Source organism: Mus caroli, unplaced genomic scaffold (genome assembly GCF_978045245.1).
Source record: "Mus caroli unplaced genomic scaffold, Mus_caroli_1 scaffold_4, whole genome shotgun sequence".
Lineage (NCBI taxonomy): Eukaryota > Metazoa > Chordata > Mammalia > Rodentia > Muridae > Mus > Mus caroli.
In genome coordinates, this window is record NW_028227259.1 from 93,139,962 (window position 1) to 93,157,716 (window position 17,755).

General features: G+C 40.2%; 1 protein-coding gene across 1 annotated transcript in view; it reads right to left on the minus strand.

Annotated features, from left to right (window-relative positions):
* Positions 1 to 5,367: 5,367 nt before the first annotated feature.
* Positions 5,368 to 17,755, minus strand: part of Gc (GC vitamin D binding protein) — a 36,714-nt gene continuing 24,326 nt past the window's right edge. The window contains exons 10-13 of the mRNA XM_085836842.1: positions 17,200 to 17,297; positions 14,404 to 14,536; positions 9,873 to 9,931; positions 5,368 to 5,537 (exon numbers count right to left, since the gene is read on the minus strand). Coding sequence (XP_085692968.1) covers positions 9,896 to 9,931; positions 14,404 to 14,536; positions 17,200 to 17,297 — 267 coding nt within the window. The 3' untranslated portion in view covers positions 5,368 to 5,537; positions 9,873 to 9,895. The remainder of the gene's footprint in view (positions 5,538 to 9,872; positions 9,932 to 14,403; positions 14,537 to 17,199; positions 17,298 to 17,755) is intronic.

Genomic DNA, 17,755 nt, shown 5'->3' on the forward strand with positions numbered 1-17,755 from the left:
AACAAGATTTTTTTTGAATCTTGGAAAAGAATAAGCAAGAAGTAAATAGCCTTTGGAAAAGAGAATATTTTTATTTGATTACCCATGGCTGGGAAAGCTTTGTAATGAAAGTGTCAGTCTGTCATTAAGGACAAACCTTGACAATGCAGCAGCACCTGCAGGGCAAGGGGACTGGCAGAAGAGAAGAGGCTGAGTGGCTTCAGCTCCTCGGTGCTGAGTATGGTCAGCCACTCAGTCAACAGGTGAGAGCAATGAACCGGCTGCTCTCAGGAACTTTCACCATTTTTAGTTTGGCTAAGATATGGTGGCACAGTGGGTCTTACTCAATCAAGCCTGATCAAGTTTGCATCTCTGAGGGGACACTTTAGAAAAAGAATTTTGTGTTTCATGATTCTTCACACGATCCTAATGTGAGGTAGAGCTCTGCTTCAGGCAGAACTCTGTAAAGAGGAACGAGAACCCTACCAACCTCCAAACTCCCTTGGTTCCTTCTACTCGTTTCTTTCTCAATAGAAGTCAATAAATGTCAATTCCAGCACTTGGGAGGCAGAGGCAGACAGATCTCTGAGTTTGAGGTCAGCCTGGTCTACAAAGTGAGTGCTAGGACAGCCACGACTATACAGAGAAACCCTGCCTCGAAAAAACCAAAATAAATAAATAAATAAGAAATCGATAAATGTCAAGTCTGATCAAATTATTGTGTTACATGGGATTATTGCCCTTGAATTAACAGACATAAAAGCTTTCTTCATGATTTAAAATCTAAATATCCAGAATAGGGAACCTTCCTCCTGAAGAATTTCATCCTAATAATAAACTAATCCTTGTGGAGAGCTTTTAAGGCCATTAAAGTCACATGTGAGAACCACCTGTGTGATGATCTAAGCATCCAGGAAGCATGGTAAATTACTACTGCAATGTAAACGATTTTAAACTCTACAGATGACAACAACAAAAAGCTTGTGTACTGGATGAATTTTACCCATCAGCCTGAGCAGGCTTTGGTGAGAGTTTGATGAAAGATGAACATAGGTGCTGTAGTGTGATTAACATTTACTATCAGCCAACTTAAAGAAGATGAACATACAATTCATTGCAGCCCTTAAGAATGGAACAGAAGTTTCCAGGCAAGGAAGGATTCTACCTCAAGTCTGTAGCACAGACATTTTACCCTGATATGTCTATACTGTCAGCCTACCCTCTGGATGGCAAACTTACCAGCTTCTCAGTAGGGTAAGTCAATACCTTAAGACAAATATATCCTCTATCACTGCCTAGAAGGACCCTGGTACAATGTATGTCATTCTTAGAAACACAATAGAGTTGTTTCCCTTCTGTATAGTGAGGACTCACATAAAGTTGATGCCTGAAGTTATTGAGAGCTTATATAAATCAGATTATTATACAGGGGAATCATCTCTGGTTGACAGTAGATGAAGCAGAAAACCATCTCTTACTGTTGGATACCAGTGAGGAGTCATCCTATCAAAAGACGACAGCATCACAGGAAATGCAGCATCAAGGACATGATGATGAGTGTCATAGCTAAACCCATCCTAAATGTAATATCTAAAACCCATCCTAAATGATGGGCCATTTGAGTCAGTGCTTCTTAATATAAGAAAACCGCAAACATGAGCTCAATGACACTAAGGAAGACCCTACTTCAGTTTGCTTTGTAAATTTTATTGACTACTTAGTCAAAGAAGTATTCAGTCCTACCTAACCAAGCATAAAAATACCTGACTAAATTGGAACAGTTTGCAGTATTTTAGAAATGATTTGTGAATGCAATTTCTCATCTAAAACCAGGGCATGATTTCCTCTAAATCAACAGAGCAGTAACTCTGGGCAGTATTCACATGAAGGCTTTATCTAATAGATGAATATGTTTGGGAAATGATGACTTACATACAGTAAATGATGGAGGAGAGGTGTATTTCTGAAACAAACTTGATTCAAGAATCTGTCCTTCAGTAGTGTTGGAGTTTGGTGTCTCTGCATGGGATGGATCCCAAGATGGAGTGGTCTCTGGATGGCCTTTACTTCAGTGTCTGTTCCAGTTTTGTCCCTGTATTTCCTTTTAGAGAGGAACATTTCTGGGTTAAACATTTTGAGATGAGTGGGTGGCCCCATTCGTCAACTGGGGACCTTGCCTAACTTCTGGATATGGTTTCTTCAGCTTCTATCTCCCCACTGTTTGGCATTTTGGCTACTGTCTTTCCCACTGGGTCTTGGGAGCTTCTTGCATCCCTGCTGTCTGGGACTTTCTAGTGTCGCCCCCTCCCTGCCCCAATCACCTGTTCCTCACCAACCACTGCTGCGTATTTCTATTCATTCTCCTGGCACCCCGGACTTCTCTCCTGTCTCTTCCTATACCTGATCCTACCTCCCTTCCCTCCCTCCCCCTATCCTACCAAGTTCTCCATCCCTCTGCCTCCTGTGATTATTTTCTTCCCCCTTCTAAGTGGGATTGAAGCATCCACACTTTGTCTCTCCTTCTTGTTAAGCTTCATAAGGTCTGTGAGTTATATAGTGGGTATTCTGAGCCTTTGGGATAATATACACTTATCAGTGAGTACATACCACATATGTCCTTTTCGGTCTGGGTTACCTCACCCAGGATGATATTTTCTACTTCCATGCATTTGCCTGCAAAATTCATGATATCCTTGTTTTTAATAGCTGAGTAGTATTCCATTGTGTAAATGTACCACATTTTCTGTATCCATTCTTCCATTAAGGAATATCTGGGTTGTTTCCAGCTTCTGGCTATTATAACTAAGGGTGCTATGAACATAGTAGAGTATGTGTCCTTGTGATATGTCGAGGCATCTTTTGGGTATATGCCCAGGAGTTGTATAGCTGGGTCTTCAGGGAGAACTATTTCTAATTTTCTAAGGAACAGCCAGGTTCATTTCCAAAGCAGTTGTATGAGCTTGAAATCCCACCAACAACGGAGGAGTGTTCCTCTTTCTCCACATCCTCGCCAGCATATTCTGTTACCTGAGTTTTTGATCTTAGTAATTCTGATTGGTGTAAGGTGGAATCTCCGGGTCATTTTGATTTGCATTTCCCTGATGACTAAGGATGTTGAATATTTTCTCGGCCATTCCAGATTCCTCTGTTGAGAATTTTTTGTTTAGCTCCATACCCCATTTTTAATAGTGTTATTTGATTTTTTGGAATCTAACGTCTTGAATTCTTTATATATTTTGGATATTATCCCTTTATAGGATGTAGGGCTAGTAAAGATCTTTCCCCAATCTATAGGTTGCTGTTTTGTCCTATTGACAGTGTCCTTTGCCTTACAGAAGGTTTCAGTTTCATGAGGTCTCCTTTGTCAATTGTTGATCTTACAGCCTGAACCATTGATGTTCTATTAAGGAAATCCTTCCTGTGCCAATGTGTTCCAGACTATTTCCCACTTTCTCTTCTATTAGATTTAGTGTATCTGGTTTTATGTTGAGGTCCTTGATCCACTTGGACTTGAGCTTTGGATAAAAAGATAAAAATGGATCAATTTGCATTCTTCTACAGGCAGACTGCCAGTTAGACCGGCTGATACCAAGATGTGCTTATAGACAGGAGCCTGGTATGGCTGTCCTCTGAGAGTCTTTGCCAGCACCTAAGACAGATGCAGATACTTACAGCCAACCATTGGATTGAGCCTGGGAACCCCTATGGTAGAGATAGGGGAAGGACTGAAGGAGCTGAAGGGGATTGCAGCCCCATAAGAAAAACAACAGTATCAACCAGACCCCTCAGAACTATGGAATAAACCACCAACCAAAGAGTATACATGGGCTGGTCCATGGCTCCCACAACATATGTATCAGAGAACTGCTTCATCTGGTATCTGTGGGAGGGGATGCACTTGGTCCTGTGGAGGCTTGATGCTCCAGAGAAGGGGGATGCAAAAAGGGTTGAGGTGGGGGTAGGTGGGTGGGTGGGGGGTATCCTCTTAGAGGCAAAGGGGAGAGGGGATGGGGTGAAAGGTTCATGGAGGGGGACCAGGAAAGGGGACAACATTTGAAATGTAAATAAATCAAATGATTAATAAAGAAATGTCCAAATGTCCATCAAGGAATAAATAAAATGTGGCATCTGCAAAAAAAAAAAAAAAAGGAATATTGTTATTCACTCTAAAAAATAAAAACATTTATGATGTGAAAAAAAAACTCTGTCCTTCAGATGAGCCATTGATCCTTTATGCAGTGTTAATCGGCGGGGTCTAATCATCCCGCTTTTTGCTTTCTATGACCTTGTGATCTAGTTACTTTTGGAGTCTCTGCTCTCATATTTTATCAGTGTTCTATTAGTGGGTTACGTGAAACTTTAGTAAGGCCATGTTTTTGTGAAAGATAATTTTTCAAAAGTCTGAAATGCTACCTCACTATTATGCAGGTGACAGTTGGATTTTGACATCGTGCCATCTCAAGAACACCTCCATTTGAAGTTACTTTCTCATTTTAGCACTTTTGTATCCCACAAAGCTGGGATACACTTTCTACCACAGAGGCTACAGATGTGTCAGTGTTGTAGGTGTGATGAATGAAATTCTCAATCTGGTCCTAGAATCTTGGAGAGTGACAGAGCTGTGACAGAGAGTGACAGAGCTATTTGTGCCTAACTTAATTCTGATTGTGTATGCCATACAATACATTTCATATTTACTGTGTAACTACACCTGCCACAACGTATTCCCTACTGCAATGAACTCTATATAGAGAAGGTTTTCCTGGCCTTTAGTAGCTTCACAGATATATTTATTCCAAAAATAGATACCTGTATTCCAGGAAGAATATAGAATCAGGGCATGCCCATTTTCTTGGAATAAAGAACTCATAGAAATTCATGCGTATTTTAGGTACATAATAAATGAAGCTCAGTTGAAAATTTGTGGTATTCCAGAAACTGCTTGCTAAGTTGTTCTCAGGAGTCATTAGCAAAAGTACAAACCCAAACCAAACAAAAATCCCAAGCCTCCCTTCTCCACTCATGTTGAGGAGCCTTTTCATTTGCAAGGCAGATAGATACAGAGTTAACTGCTTGCTGTAGCTCACAGCTGGATGTGAGGGGGTACTCCCAGGAGGTATTTTGCTTTTAAGAAATGAAAGATTCCAGACTCTTTGTTAGCAAGCAGGCTAACTTTTCCTCAGTGGTACCTATGAAGTCTGAAAAACAGTCCAGGAGCAGAGCTGAGCCCGCTGGGGATTGAGAGTTGTTGCTAGGATTGGGAGACTTTGAGAGAAACAGCAGAAGTCTAGTGGGAAGCCTGACTTGTGTGGCTGACTAGCTCACTACTAGTACTGTGTGAGATGAAACAACAACCGTTCTGAAGATCAGCATCATTCTGCATCATAATTCGAGTTTGCACCATATTTCAATTTATTTATTTTTTTTTAAAATTCTTCAAAAACATTGTAGCTAGGAAAAATGGAATTATCTTGGTGATCTTCTTGGAAGGCCATCTCTGTGGTGTTGGCTTGATTTTGTTACCAGTGGCAATTTTCCAGAGTGGTCCAGTTCAAGATCTGTGAGAAAATGGGAATAAATGGTGCATAAGAGGAACATCAGATGCATGCAAGGCAAAAATATATTATTTCTTATGTTTATGGTAAAGATAAAACTGTCTAGTATGACCCATATATTCAGTGTATCACATTTGGGTAAGAAGTTCCCAATACTCAAAGCAAAAAAAATGCTATGCCAAAATGCATAGTTCATGACCCAGTGAAGTCTGTGCGACTGTCTACTCTATGGGAATAATTACTGTCAGAGAAAAAGCAGATAATAGCCCCTGGTGTAGTTTGGGTTTTGACCTTCCCACAGAGCTCATGTGGTCCTATGCTGGATAGTTTTATGCCAACTTGCCACAAGCTAAAGTCTTCTGAGAGGAGGGAATCTCAATAAAAAAAAAGATGCCTTCATAAGATAAAATGTAGACAAGCCTGGGGGCCATTTTCTTAATTAGTGATTGGTGGGAATCACTAGTCCCATGTGGACGAGGTGACCCCTGGGCTGGGGGCCTGGATTCTATAATAAAGCAGGTTGAGCAAGCCATGAGGAGCAAGCCAGGAAGCAGCACTCTTCCATGATCTCTGCATCAGCTCCTGACTATAGGTTCCTGTTCCATTTGATTTCTGCCCTGGATTCCATCAATGTGGTCTACTATGTGGAAGTGTAAACTGGATAAACCCTTTCTTCCCCAACTTGCTTTTGGTCATGGTGTTTCATCACAGCAATAGTAACCCTGACTAAGACAGGTCCTGGAGTGGGTTATTGGGTAGAGATTGGCCTTGGAGGGGAGAAGTACAGTTGGAGGTCCTTAGGTAACTGCTGATCAGTATCCTGAAAGAGCAGTATCAGATGCATGCATGTACTAGGCACTTCCTCTTACCTTTTCTCCCTTTGATTCCTGACAATGAGGTGTCAATTTGCTATACCACACATTCCCCACTGCTGCCACCTGACACTTGTGCAGAGGCCTAAAAGCAGCAGGCCTACATGAAGCTTATGGGACAGAATACCTCAAATAGTGAGATGAAAGGAACCTTCTCTGTTAATAAGTATTGGGTATTTTGTTACAGTTATGGAAAGCTGAACACTAATGTCTCTGGTCATGGAACTGAGATAGTAGTACTTCAGTGTCTTTTTTTTTTAACCTTAGTAAGAACCATTTGGTGTGATGAGACAGTTTGGGGTTTTGTCTGTTTGTTTGTTTGTTTTTTGTTTTCTTCTTGTTGTTGATGTTGGATTGTTTGGGTTTTTTGTTTTGTTTTGTTTGGCTTGGTTTTTGTATATAAAAAAAAATCACATGGTACAAGGTGTGATTCTAGTATCTAAAATAATTTTTACTTATAGGGTAGAGAAACTATTTTATCTGGGCATCACAGGGAACACTAATTTAATTTCTTCCAGAAAAAAAAAAAAAGCCTGGCTTGTTAAGATTGAAAACCCTCCTCCCTCTCCACTAGAACATCAGTTTGGGGACTTGAAGCCTCACCTAAGAAGATAAAAGTCAAGATGACAGCTCTGGTTACGATAACACTTTAAAGTATGGATTAGAATGTGTCTGCTGACTGTATAAGAGATAAATAAGAGGTGCACCTAGGGATGAGAATACCTAGAGACCAAAGAGTGGAGCTTGTATTCAAGTCTCTAGGGAGAGACTACTGGCCTTTCACTGAGAAAGGATGACATGACCAGCCAATTTGACCTTAACAGTGTTGGGTGTCAAAATGTGCAGAGAAAAAACAAATATCTTTCAACTTAAGATATGATGAAAACACTGGTCTGTTTAGGGGGAAGTACTCAACATTTTATCTGGTATCACTGAGTACCATAGTGGGTACAGGGTGGCTAAGGCAGGGCTCAGTCATCTCGGACATTTCTGGTTAGTTAAATATCTCCAGAGTTACTGAATAGTGCCGCAGAATCTTTCCTGGAGCTCAAGGATCATGGTGAATTCGTTATTCTTTGAAATTTGATAGAAAGGCTTGGGCTGTAGCATTGTATTCTGACACGATACCTCCACCTTAAAGCCTTGTTGAGTAGGGTGTAATTCTTTGTCAGAGCCACGCAATTTTCTGTTAGTAGCTCTCCATTCCAGATTCAAAACATTCCGTGCATTTTGTAGAAACTCAGGAAGATGAGTAAATGATTTTTTAGTTTCTATTTGGGTGATCAAAATGTGCTTCAAAGGTTAAAGAATTGGATGGTGCAGAAATTAAACGATTATTTAAAGGTTAAAGAAAAATGCTGAGGAGAAATGACATACCAAAAAATCTACAGAAGATTAAGATAATTACTATCAACCAGAAAAATCAGTCTTTTAGACTCTCCGTTAATGTTGTACAATGTTAAATGAGTTTATTTCTTGATTTACTTCGCATTAACATATTTCTGAAAGTTGTTAGGTTACAAGAAAATATCTTGACATATATTAGTTTACTGTTGCTTACTTTTCTTTCTTTTCAAAATATTATTTATTTAGTGTATATGGGGAGTTCATGGGCCATTATGTATTTGTGTGAAGGTCAAAGAGCAACTTGTGGGAGTCTACCATGCTGGTCCTGGGACTCGAACCGGTGTTGTCAGATTTGGCAGCAAGCAAATTTACCTGCTGAGCCATCTCATCTACCCTACTTTCTTTCTGAAATAGATAGTTTCTCCTGTTTCAAAGTGTCCTCTGAGAAATTAAAATTATCTTCCTAAAAATTGAGAAAATATACTCTGAGCTACAGGGGACCACCACCCAACACACACACACACACACACACACACACACACACACACACACCACCACCACCACCACCACCACCACCACACAGCTTGATGAGAAGAAATTCAGGCTGAAATGATCATAAAGGTTCCAATCCTTAATGAAAGCTTCATGTGCCTCTAAGGGTGGCTTGCGAAGCAGCCATAATGGAGATGGATTTCTAGTTTATGGAGATTCTTCTGTACAGGAAGATGTGATGGAGACAAACTGAATTCACTTAACTGGGGGCATAGATAATATATCAGCAATGGTCCAGATACTACTTTTACTCTTTAACATACACACCATGAATAATTCATATTTTGAGTTTTAGCCTTCTGAAGACAGAGAATTTCCTTTGTTTTATGACGTAGTTTTGTACTTGGGAAGGTAGATGCTAGTTTAAAAAAAAATAGAGTTCTTAGTCTGGGTCCCTGATGATATTTACCTTATAATGTTTTAATAGACACTAACACTGAAGTAGAAACTGAAATTTTTACTTATAAAGAAGAAAACATGAGCTGCAGGTATTATAGAACAATAGGTTCAAGCTGGCAAAGCATGACTGGGGATTTTAATTTAAATTAGATGGTTCTAGAATTGAGGTTTTTGTTTTGTTTTGTTTTGTATTTTGTTTGGTTTACCCACTTCATGAAAGTCCGACTAACACTAATTGAAATCATTGTTTACAGCACTTTAAAAACTTAGCTGTAGTAGGTTTTAGTCAAAACAATTGAATTTAAAACAATAAAAACATCTTTTTGCCAGGTGTAGGGGCACACACCTTTAATTCCAAGCAGTTGGGAGGCAGAGGTAGACAGATCTCTGATTCTGCGGCCAGCCTGGTCTTGGGAGTGAGTTCTAGTACTGTCAGGGCTACAAAGAGATACCCTGTCTAGAAAACCAACAAACAGACAAACAAACAAGCAAGCAAAAAATTGTTGAAATGTATAGAGTTGAGATCACTTTCTATTTAAAGCTCAGGTTATATCCAGCTAAAGGTTTGGAGACTAAATATCTTCACTGGTCACTTAAAAAATTTTTTTGTTTATTTTTTAAGTGTTCTAGAAGGGGGGGATCAGGTCACATTATAGATAGTTGTGAGCCATCATGTGGTTGTTGGGAATTGAACTCAGGACCTTTGGAAGAGTAGTCAGTGCTCTCAACTGCTGAGCCATCTCTCTAGTCCCCTCATTGGTCACCTTTAAGTGATCAGAAGCGTAACATCCGAAGGAAGCACACAGTTCTGGAACTGAAGAACTCTGCTGTGGATTTTCATGCTTGATGGCCCCATCTTTAAACAGTTTTTGTGCACCAGGATACCTCCCATGACACTTATGGTATCATTATCCTATCTAATGCCATTATAATGGATGATATACTAGGCTGGGGACCCGAGAATGAGAATCTGAAACATGTCAAAAATCTGTGTACTCTGTAAGCACAGAAGGTTCCCTCGAGGCTTAATATGGTCAACTGAAAATGAATTGAAATGGATAATAAATAGGATAAGTAAGTGGGGTAAAATTTACATCCTTTTCTATGATTTTCAAAATATGTGATAAAAATATGTGACTCTTTGGTGATGTGTTTTAACTGTACTTACCCAAGCTAGTGCACGTGCCCTGATCAGGACTGCAGGGTGTCTATCATTTCTGCATCAATCTGTTGACGAAACAATATTTTGCAGTTTATTAAACATTTTACTCAGAGGCTATTGGATCATGCAGAAGGTCTACTGCCTTTTGAACCTTGTCAGAGAATAAGATTCTTGCCCAAATGCAATTTTTCATTACAATTTTCATTAGCTCTGCTTCATATTTGTTTAGCTTTGTGCTGCCCCTCCCATAGTTTGTGGTCTGATGAGAAATATAGAATCTAATAAATGCTAATTAGCAAATGCACAGAACAGATAGCAGAAGTGCTTGCTTTGTGCTCCTGGAGTCCTAGAGGAGTTTATTCTATGCTGAGCCTTAAAGGCTGGTGAAAGAAACAGGAGTTGGGTTAGTCGGCTGCGTACAATGGGGTGGGTGAGAGAGCAAGTTCAAGGTTTGAAAGATTGAAAGTGGTCCAGGAAAGTATGAAAGGAGCCACAGAGACAGTCATGGGAGGTCAGCTTAGTGAGGAAATCAGGGATCAATACCCTTGATTGAAAAAAAAAAATCAAAGAAAATAAGATCAGGGTTTGATATGGAAACAGCAAAGAGCCGCTGGAGGAATGTATTAACCATCTTGTGATTTTTCAAGGTCATTGTAACCTCAGTGTAAGGCTGAGATTCAATGCGAGACAATTGAGTCAGACTGGAGTTGGGACATGCGTTGGGAAGATGCAATCCAGGGACAGACTACAGCAAACTAGAAATGTGAGTGTTGAAAAGTATAGGATGGGTACTGACAAATATTTGGAAGGCAGAGTTGGCAGGTGTGGGCTTTGATTTGAAATGATTAGAAGAAGAGAAATTAAGTATTACTAAGTTTTCATTTGGAAGCATGGATAAACAATGCTGATATAAATCATGAGTGTAGGAAACACAGAAGGTTTTAGGTGAAGGGATTCTGGTCATGCTGTGTATTAGTTTATTGCGGTATAAGCAATCATGTGATGAGAAGAGATCACTGCAAACAGTTGTGTACAGAGCTTGCTGCAGAGGGGCAAGGTGTTGGCTAAAGGTGGATATTTAGATATTAATGTCACTCATATAGAGGAGAACACTCAGGAAAGTGTTGTGTCACAGATTTGATCATCAAAGACAAACGGTGCAAAATGGAAATTAAGGAGTAAGTAGAGGATGATGAAAATATGTAACAGAACAAGAAAGGAAGATCATAGAGTAACAGTAGAAAACGCCAACACGGGTGCTGAGAAAGTATATTAAGGGGCTGGGCAGACAGCCCAGGGAAGAAAGTGCTTGTCTCATAAGCACAGGGACTTGGGTTTGGTTCCCAGAATCTACATACAAAGCTGGGTGTGGGGGCACACTTGAAATCCCAGCACTGGGGCGGTGCGGATGGGAGAACCCCTGGAATTTGTTAACCATCCAGCCTAGCCTAATCAAAATGCACATCTATCCCCATGGACACCAGGTCACACAGATGCACACACGAAAACACAATACATCATTTCAAAGAGGGCATGATAGTTGTGGGTAGCACATATTTCACAGAGCAGACTGAGGAGACAGAAAGCTGTTTGTCAGGTTTAGCAGGAAGGACCGATGGTGTGCCTGGCTTGGCAGTGGTAAGGTCTGGCTTCAGGTGACACCACACCACTACCCGCAGAGGCACACCAACAGTCCTGACACAAGAATTGAGTAATTCCAAGAAGGCCTGGGGAATTGGAGGACACACTGTTCAGCCAAGAAAATAGTAGGAAAGGGGAGAAAGAGAATTCTAAATAAGTGCCCAAATTATCATATTTATTAGTTCTGATGTAAGGGAAAACAACTTTTATTTAAGTTGGACAGATTCAGCTAAAAGGAAATGGGGTCTTATTCAAGGAAGGGAGGTTGCTGGAATTTAGAGTGAGTACTACCAATCTGTTGGTGGTCTTTGTTATTAATATTTTAGTAAGTTTGGAGTTTTAGTCAGTAATGCTTTTTTGGTACCAACACTTGGCTTTTGTTATGACTAGCTAAATTAGAACTGGAACCTCTGACAATGGCCTGAAGAAAAGAAGCAGGAATCTAATTTAAAACAACACAAAACAGCAAACAAACTCACAGTTTCCAGAACTGTGTGTAATCTGCTTCCTTTAGTCCATTTATAATATGTATTTTAAGGTAATAAGTTGCTTTAGATTATTCTATAAATATTTTTCATAGAGAGCATTTGATACTCTGTTTAACATATGGTAAAATCTTTGTGGAGAAACATATTAACATGAAGTGGGTATTCCATGTAGAGCATGCACTGAGAGAGCAGGTGGAGAGCAAACATCACTGAAATCTGTCAGCCCAGCTCCCATTTGGCCATTGGCAGTTGTTTCTGTTTGCTAGATTTTGGTGACCATCTCTATCAATAGCAGCAGATTTCTGACTCCATGAGGCAGTTGTGTTTTTCTGAATTATTCTCCCCAAGGTCCAGAAATAAAGTGGACAACAGCAAAAGTCTCAGAACCACCAACTCTTCAGTTAAGATCAAAGAGAAATGCAGTATTGCTCTTTTAGTTTCTTCTAGAGCAGGTAAATGGCTATTGAAGAATAGTAGGTACAATGAGAAATTAAACAAATGGAATTCCTGTGTTTTGACAATGACTGACACACAAGGCAGGTACTGATTTGATGACTGAGATACGAATATAATCCCTCAATATCTTGGAAGCCAGTGCAGCTCAAGTCTAACATCAGTGAGGTGACACATCTCAGTGGAGAGAGAGAGAGAGAGAGAGACATAGAGAGACATAGAGAGAGAGAGACATGAGAGAGAGACATGAGAGAGAGACATAGAGAGACATAGAGAGAGAGAGAGAGAGAGAGAGAGAGAGACAAGAGAGAGAGAGAGAGAGAGAGAGAGAGAGAGAGAGAGAGAGAGAGAACACAGTATAGCTTCCTACCTCAGCCTATAGAAGACAACCAAGATACCTTAGTAGCAGTGGACAGGGAAACTCTAGGGACAAGGTCATCTCTTGACAAAGTTCAAAAGTGATGTTGCAGAAGCTGTGGTGATAGATGTGTTTCAAGGAAAGATAGAGGAATGCAGGACAAAGGAAGAATGAGAGCCAATTAATAGTGTTTAAAAGAAACACTAGTGTTCATATTTAGCAATGATTGTCATTTTAACATTAAACCTCTTTATAAAATAATTCTTATGGTGAGTAAGCACTTATGTGGCCATTTTATTATTATACTAAAACAAATTAAATGTAGCCTTTTATTGTCAAAATACAAGATATTGGTGATTCCATCTCTCTATGTGTTTCTATTTATCTATCTACCTTTCAGTATGTATGTATGTATGCATGTATGTATGTATGTATGTGCTATCTACACACACACACACACACACACACACACTTGACATAAATTCACCTCAAGTGTGATGTGCACCATGCTAGGTGGCCTCTGACATTTGCATGTTATTCTTATCTCCTGTGCTCCCCATGTTCCCTGAAGTCACAAACCTTCTCTCTCTTTCTAAAATATTTATTTTTTCATATATTTGATTATGTTGTTACCCTACCTCCAACTCTCTCACACTCTCCCTGTGTCTCTACACAGCCAATTTCATTTCATGGTTCATGGTATGATGCTATTTTCTCTCTCTCTCTCTCTCTCTCTCTCTCTCTCCCTCTCTCCCTCTCTCTCTCCATCCCTCCCTCTCTCCATCTTTCCCCTGTTCCCTCCCTTGCTCCCTCTCTTGTTCCCTCCCTCTTTTCTCTCTCTCTCAAAAAAAAAAAAAAAGAAAAACAAAATTAAAATAAACTAAAAAGAATAAACAAGAGAAAAAAAATACCAAAACAAAACTAGAAGCACGCCGGGCGTGGTGGCGCACGCCTTTAGTCCCAGCACTCGGGAGTCAGAGGCAGGCGGATTTCTGAGTTCGAGGCCAGCCTGGTCTACAAAGTGAGTGCCAGGACAGCCAGGGCTACACAGAGAAACCCTGTCTCGAAAAACCCAAAAAAAAAAAAAACAGAAGCACACAAGAAAACCTGGGTCTCTTTGTGTTGGCCAAATACTCCTGAGCATGGGGACGTCCCCAGCCCTTAACCATCCCCCTTGGAATTGAACCTCTTGATGCTGACCCAAAGTCTTCCATGTTCTTCCTGGTGACTCCTTCTAGCACATCTAACCCTTTGTGACTCCCCCTGACCTGCAGAACAGTTCTCAACCAAGAACCCCACACCCACCCCACTTGGCTGGGCCCCAGAGTACATACAGAAACCAAAGGACCCACACTCACCCAACAAAGACAAAGACAAACTTCATTTCTTAAAGCTTGCAGCACTTACTATGTTTTACAGACACCTCCCTTTGCTTCTCAGAGAGGACAACCTGGAAACTTGTTTCTCTTTCTTTGCTGGGACAACCAGCAAGGCCACCACCACTCAGGAAAGCCTGTCACATTAGACACTTCGGGGACATTCAGAATAGAGACGAAGCACTAAAATTCTGGGCTACTCTTGCCCTGAGCTTTCCTACCTGTGAGCTGCAGTAGAGAGGAGGCGAGTTTATAGAGCAGCACTTAGAGGCAAAGTCCGAGTGTTTCTCCACCATGTCTTTCAGCTCTGCCGGAGAGGTGTTGGGTGTTTTTATCCTTAGCCGTTCTGCCAATCTAAAAAAAATAATTATCTGTAAGGTTAAACTATTATTATTGTAGGAACATTGTTTAAGCAAAATTACAGCCATTTTAGGAAATCCTATTTGTGGAATGGAGTTTGAGTGAGCCGTGTTGGGGTTAGAATTGAAATCTATGCCCCATTCAAAGTCATGTAAGCAAACAGAAATTGACACTGAATTTGAAAGCCAGCTGTTCTCCTTTTATTAGCGCATCATTTCCACCTAAGTGGTGTGCTTATCTGTCTTCCCTGGCTTTTCACCTTTCTTGAACATTAAATTTCAAGCTCCCTTTAAAATGTGTTCTTCACTGGACTTGACTTCAATTTTGTGCTCTTTTTTGGGGGGGGGCCTCAGTTTGCTGAACTTGGAACTCACTGTATGGATACACCGAACAGGGTGTGGAATCCTTTGGCCCTGGTTCCCAGGTGTCTCACTAGTTCACTTTGAAGATGGTGATAGGATGACACCTTTTGCTGTTTTTCCAGCTTGAGCTGTTTATGATCTTGGTTCCACTTCACCTTCATAGTGGTCCCTTTAGTTTTGTTTATGCTTTCTTCAAGAAACATGCTCCCAGACCAGTAGCCATAAGGGCTTAGGAGGGAAACCACTTCCAAGCATAAGACTTTCACATACTAAGGAAGATTTCATGGGGGTCACTGAGGAGACATCCTATTCTGCGGTTCTTAAGAAGTTCTTTTTGTGCAAATGTGTGTTTACTTGACTCCTATATCCCAACTGGTTGAAAAACGGAAATTTATTGAACAAAATGGAAAAACAGCATCTTTTTTTGAGACTTTTTTTCTTCTCCCAAGAACCCAACACCATGTCTTTCATTTTGATGGCCAATTATTTTATTGTTAATTTCTACTTACAGTGAAATGCTACCTCTTTAATTGAGAAAAATAACTGCTCTACCATGTTATTGATAATTAGTGTTTTTATTTCTACTTAGCAAGGAACACATGCTACTGAGGGTTGGCATCAGACCACCATGAAAGCTTGAGTCTTGTCAGAGAACAATCAGCAGGTAACTCCAGGGGTTTGAATACTGACCAACTATGTGCTCATGTTGCCGTTTTGAATCAAGTCTCCACAGATCACTTATAATTTACATGCTTGCCGCAGACCCTCTGGGTCCCTGTGTCTGCATGGAACGGGTCTCTCGACGCGGGTGGGCAAAGCGTGGATGAATGACAAACAGACACACACAGGAGAGGTCGTGTGGAATCTGAGTGTAATTTTCGAATCGAGCATCAGACTTTTTATGCAGAGGACAATAAGGAAGTGACATATTCCCACGGTACAATTGAGGTAACCAGAATCTTACATAAAACAGAGGAATGCAAACACAAAAGGTCTAACGGGAACCACCTGGGATAGAATTTATTGATAACAGCTGGGATCAACAAGGGCTCCACCTAAGATTCACTAATCTTAGAAACCAGGGTCAAGGGCTTCGCGCCCTTGCCATAGTTCCTATTTTAGTCTCTTGTATAGTCCACCTTCCCCTTAGGCCATTGTAAATACGTGTGTATGGGTGTAACTCTGCTATAGTTCTAAGTATCTATTCTGGTTTCTCCTTTGGTCTGAAACTTCCTTCTTCCTTAGTTATGGTAAATTCCTGTGTAAGGGAGTGACTTAGCTTTTACAATCTTACTGAATTCTAAGCCCATGATCTTGCTCAAGGACATTATAGGACTGTTGGAACACTGGCAGAAGGATTTAGCCATGTCAGAATTCAATTTTAAAAAGCACTTATAATAGGAAAATACTGAAAGGGAACACATGGATCCATACACTAGACTAACATGGAAATGGAACTCGAGAATGAAAAATTAATGTATGGGTAGAGAACGCTAGACTCCAGGAGGAGAGAGCTTCCTTGAAACTCTTTTGCCTCATGAGTGACTTTTAAGCCTTTCGGCTTGTCCAGCTGACTCGACCGGAGAGCATAGCACATGCTGTGACTCTGTTCTAGTTGGATGCTCGCCCAAATGTTCATGACACACCCTGTACTGTAACACTGGGTTTTCTACCCCAGAATAATGACTCTGAGATTTCTGTTGTTGTTGTTGTTGTTGAAACAATGTATTTGGAGTCTTGGGGAAAGGTTGAAGAAATCCACGCAGTCTGCTGTCCTGCACAGGGCAGACCTTAGAGATCTCCCCATCACTAACAACTCTGGGATTTCTTATATATGAATAAATGCCTGCCTTGGATTACTCTTGACTAGTTCCTAATTTAGTCATCCTGTTATTCTATTCCAAATTCTGCTCCATGGCAAGTTACCTCTCTTTCAGTTTCATGTCCATCTTCTTACAAGAATTCCAGGACCAATCTTCCTGCCTCTCTATCCCAGAATCCCTTTCTTCTTCCTACAGGATGTCCCACTTTCTAATCCTGCCTCAGCTCATTGGCTATAGCTTTTTTTATTAACAGGTACATACTTACACAGAGAGCATAGAGATTATCACTACACTGTTCCCCAGAAAAGAGTTATTGATTAAAGACTTAAGCTTTTAAAGCTTAAAAAAAAATGGAACCCTTCTTTATCTTTCATTCTGTATATCCTGAATTTTCACTTGTACTTTTCAGCCACAGAGCTAGACAAGTAAAACAGACACATTTGGAGGATAAATCATAAAACCAGCCACTTACTTTTTCTTGTACTCAGTAAATGTGTTCTCAGAATAATCTGCACACATTTCTTGACCTTTTTCGATGAAAGAACTTAGTTGACTCTTCAGCAGGGGACTCTAAAAAAAAAAAAAAATTACACATCAACATTCCTTGTGTGGAAATACTGTTACATGACACTGTTAGGTCAGAATTCTACGTCCCTGTGCAAGGTATCAACAAACACATTTTTTTCTTTTTTGAATGAAGCCAGTTAGTAAATATTTTAGCCTTTGTAGGTCATATATGACCTCTATTACTATATCCTGCTCTGCACAGTAGCAGTCACATACAACAGACAAAGTGCATGGTAGTGTTCGAATATGACTCATGGTCATGGGAATTTGAATTGTACTTAATTTCCACATCATGAAACGTCAATCTTCTTTTGACATTTTTTTTTCCTTTAGTAAGTTCACAAATACCACAAACCATGCTTTCCTTGTTAGTTTGCAGGACATATATAAGTAGGCAGTGGAGCAGGTTTGATCCATAAACTTCATTCTGCCAATTTAGCCTATGTTATTGATATAGAAAC